Genomic DNA, 4,641 nt, shown 5'->3' on the forward strand with positions numbered 1-4,641 from the left:
TGGTCGATGATGGCTCGTTTAAATCTGCCACTGTCACTTATATATTTGCTTCCAGTTAATTTTACTGAAATAAATGAAGATACATGCTTGAGTTAGTACTGTATGACCACTTCCTAGGAATAAGACCTTGAAAAAAGGTGTTACACATATATACGAAGGTGAAATAACAGTTGTATTTTGTGACTTTGTGAGTAATGCGAGATCTGGACCTATAATACTCCGTTTCATTTCCACCTCATGTCCCTAGTGTCTTTGTGGAGCCTGGTAGAAATGGGCTGATGCAGTGTTTTTGCTCAGCTGGGTACAATCATTATTCTGTATATTGTGAAATCCTCTTTCTGAGCATCTGAAGTGTACATGGAGAAGTTAACAGGTGATCTTTTGAAACCATTTTAAGACTGAATGAAATTCAGAATGTTGTGTGTATGGTATTTTCTGTATTTCCTTTATATATTAAGTCTTGCTGCTCTGTTAAAAGTCAAAGTGTAGAGTGTTTTAAGAGATGTTGATTCAGTTCCTGACTGCCTCACTATGTATCTTTAAAGTTTGATCGATTGTCTAGAATTTCACACAAGTGAACGACTAGTTTAGATAATAATTCACTTTCGGTAGGGTTTGCCTCACAATGTTATGGTCCTTTAGAAATTCAGTATCTCTGGGTTTTTCCTATTTTAGAAGATGTATGGCCAAGATTCAGGTAAAATTACTCTTTGCATATGATCAAAAAAGCTTTGCAGTGAATGACACTAATTCAAATGTGAAGCTGTTAGAAGGTTTCACATTTGTTGTGTCAAATTCTGACTTATTCCACTCACTCTGATTTACTCTTTATTCCTTTCATAGGTGCCTATCTTGTGCCATACTTAATCTTGCTACTAATAGTAGGGATTCCACTCTTTTTCTTGGAGCTTGCTGTGGGGCAGAGGATCCGCCGAGGGAGTATTGGTGTATGGAATTATATCAGCCCCAAACTCGGAGGAATTGGATTTGCAAGCTGTGTAGTAAGTTTTTAACATTAATTGTGTTTTGTTTTCAGGCTTTCTGTTTTGATGCAGGGAAAGACCACTGATGTGTACTTGAGCAGCAAGGTCTGTTTACAAGGTTTTGGAAGATCTTAAAACTTAATACATTAAAAAATGTTGTTATAGACGTGTCTGTAAAACCACTTAACTTGTATTTTGTGATTCTTTCAAAATTAGCAGCTAGGAACAGAGTAGTCTTCTGGAGAAAAAAAGCCTATAAAAGTAGAGGTGTTATATGATAAATACAGAGAAAAGCGAAAATTTAGAAAATGGCAGGTACTTTAATGGGGCAAACCATTCAGTTCTTTTTCTGATTTATTTTAATTAAAATTAGGTTCAGTGGCTGATGTGCTGAAATATGCAGAAGTTCAGTTAGGATTTTTTTCTTATTTTTTTAATTTGCAAATGTAGTTACATTTATCAACCTTTTTATCTGTCTTTTTTATAGGTGTGTTTCTTTGTGGCCCTGTACTACAATGTCATTATTGGATGGAGTCTGTTTTACTTTTCCCAGTCTTTTCAGCATCCATTACCATGGGACCAGTGTCCTTTAGTTAAAAATACATCTCATACCTGTAAGTCTATACTAATGTTCTTAAAATTAAAACCAAAAGGAGAAAAAAACCCCACAATTCAAAGAGATACTTATGGGGAAAAAAAAAAAAGAGTGTTGCATGCAAAGCTGGTTTTCCATCTTAATATGATGTCACATTATTAAATAATAAAAAATGCAATGAAAAACCCCAATTTAAGATAAATATACTGTATTTTGAAAGGAACATTACTGTCAACAGCTTTTTAAAGAGTAATGAAATAAAGAGAGTGCTACTTAGTGTGTTGCAGGGAAAAAAAAAAGAGTTCTGATTACTCTCTTCCTGATATTCATACTGCTTTTTATGTTTACTTGCTGAAAAACAAAGGTGGAAGGATATTTCTACACTTCAATTGGTAGGATACTTCCTGGAGAAAAGCAAAAAGTGTTGCATTACTAACAAAGCAGAAAATTGAATACTATAAACTTCAATGAAATGCATGTGGTGAAAGCATGGTTTGCGTTGTAAACTAGTGGAATTGAGATAATTGGTCATTGGTTTGCTACTATAATGAGATGATCTTACATGGACATATTATACAACAGCATTAGAAGCTCCTTATCCCTTGGTTTTGGTTATCGTAACAGTTACACACTTTGCATTATCCTTGCTATTGAAAAACAAAATGCTTATTTTAATTTCAGATTTTATTTTTTTTTTTAGATTACCTTTAATTGGTTTTTTGTTTGCTTGGGTTTTTTTACTGCTTCAATAAAGAACATAACCAGGGACATTTAAAAAGTTGTATGACATTTTTATAGTGTCTTTGCTGGAGTTCCTTGCTTCAGTTGTTTGAAATAATCAGTATTTGTGAATGTTGGCACATAGTCGAATAGACTGTGTTCCACAAGCTGTTGTCTATTAATCAAGCCATAGTGGTTGTTCATATACTCTTACCCTAAGAGTTAAGAGTAATCTGCATAAGTAATAAGATACAGTGTGTCAGCCTAACTTCAGCAGAGGTCATCTGAACTATGCTTACACAAAGTATTACATGTGATAAATTCCTATAATTTTTGACAGTTTATTTCAGTGAAGATCTGAAACCTGTGTTAGGTTTCTTCAAATGAATGTATCTTTCCCTTCTTTTCATTAATTACCTTGACTCAGGAGAATAAAAAAACCCCACTTCTGTAATGCACACAGCAACTTTCATTTATCATTACTGTGTAGGAGCCATTTTTTCATCACTTAGGTGATGATGATGTAATTGTTTGTAATAGTAATTAATTGCTTGTTGATTTGAGTGTCATATCAAAGCAGACACAAGCAAGAATTTATTTTCAAAATGGTGTTCAATTTCAGAAAGATACTTTTCATAGGGTATACGTCACAGTATCATACATAGGTAATATAATGTGTGATAAAGAAAACGTATGTCTTCATCTAGGCCTGCCTGCTATTTAGTAATTAAGTGAAAAATTCTGCCTAGGACTCTGCTTGACCATATGCAAAGAAACACCTTATCCCAAAAGGGTGTTTTAGAAAGATCTACACAGAACCTTTCTCCAACAGCAATCGCTTTGTCTTTTAGACAACATCTTAAGACCATTTGAGTTTAGTTTCTCAGGAAATTATGGTGGCACAATTACAAATATTAAGAATTGGTAAAACACTGTTATGAAATGTTGGGAAAATACTTTTGTTCTGAGCCCCATTCTTCACTTGCTAACATCTCTTGACAGTTGTGGAGCCAGAGTGTGAAAAAAGTTCTGCAACCACTTACTACTGGTACAGAGAAGCACTGAATATTTCGAGCTCTCTGTCAGAAAGTGGAGGTTTAAACTGGAAGATGACTATCTGCTTGCTGGCTGCCTGGGTCATGGTATGCCTAGCCATGATCAAAGGCATTCAGTCCTCAGGCAAAGTGAGTATACTGTTTACTTAAATGACAGTATTTTACTTTGAAACATTTCATGACATTTTTGTTCACCACACCTTCTGTTTACTCTCTCCTGCAAACTGTAGGAGCAGGTTAGAAGCTGTAACTCACTCCAGTAGTTGTATAATCTCAGGTAGAGGAATGTTGGTAGTTGAGCATTAAAATTGTAGTAATTTTAGTGGGAATTGTAGTAATTTAGTGGGAGTTGAGAGCTCAAGAGCAATTTCTGTTCCCATCACCATAACTGTTACTCATAACTGTACCTCAGCTTTATTGTGCAGCGTTAAGTCTGCATGCTTCTAAATGTCTCTAAATGTCTGCAGAATTAGGTTCCCATGTATACTCACATTATGTTTGCAGTGCACGCAGGTCCTCAAAAGTCCTTGCCATTTTTGTTACTGTCATTGGTACGTATGCTTCTGTCGTTAACACAGCTGCTTTTTAGGATTCTGGATTGTTTCTTTTGACTAATGACTGCCATCCCGTTGCATCAGAGTACAACACCCTGTCTTCTTTCCTTACTATGCAGCCAACTGGGATTGGCTAGTGAGTGATATGCTAGCTCCACTGATCTCTGTAGGATTCTAAATGAAAAATAATATGTTGTAATAGCAAATTTTTTTGCTATTAAAAAATTTGGCACTGAGGTGGAAAATTCTGTGACCTCTTTAGTGTATTTCAAATGAAGAACTATCAAGTTTAGCGAGAGAATCATATTACTATAAAGTACAGAATACATTTGCTTTTCAGTGATGGAGAATGAAAGATTGTATTTGATTACTTTTTTTTTGTTGTTGTTGTTTTGGCATTAAGCATTACTTTGTGGTTTGAATCCACTGGTTATGTACATCAATTGACTCTTGTCTTCTCTCCTGAAGACAGAATGAATTTCTATTTGTGCTCCATATCTTTACTATACCATGTACTTGAATCAAAGTGCATTTGTAAAGTGAAACAGTTCTGAAACAATCTACTTCTGTCCTTCTTGTCATCATCTCATTGAATTCACGCTGAACTTCCCTGGAAGCCCAGCTGTTTTCAGTTAGTCAACACAATGACAACCGTATTGTTTTAATAGAGAATTTATTTTACAGTTGTGATTTTGCTTTCTTCTGCAGAGACAAGGGGAATGGGAAGTTTCCCT

At 35.0% G+C, this 4,641-nt stretch overlaps 1 protein-coding gene across 1 annotated transcript in view; it reads left to right on the forward strand.

Moving 5' to 3' along the window:
- Positions 1-843: 843 nt before the first annotated feature.
- SLC6A15 (solute carrier family 6 (neutral amino acid transporter), member 15) overlaps positions 844-4,641 on the forward strand; it is a gene marked incomplete at both ends in the record, with an annotated part of 11,236 nt that continues 7,438 nt past the window's right edge. The window contains 3 exon segments of the mRNA XM_010009558.1: positions 844-1,001; positions 1,471-1,597; positions 3,301-3,482. Coding sequence (XP_010007860.1) covers positions 844-1,001; positions 1,471-1,597; positions 3,301-3,482 — 467 coding nt within the window.

This window comes from Nestor notabilis, unplaced genomic scaffold, assembly GCF_000696875.1.
Source record: "Nestor notabilis isolate BGI_N333 unplaced genomic scaffold, ASM69687v1 scaffold34670, whole genome shotgun sequence".
In the NCBI taxonomy this organism is placed as follows: domain Eukaryota; kingdom Metazoa; phylum Chordata; class Aves; order Psittaciformes; family Psittacidae; genus Nestor; species Nestor notabilis.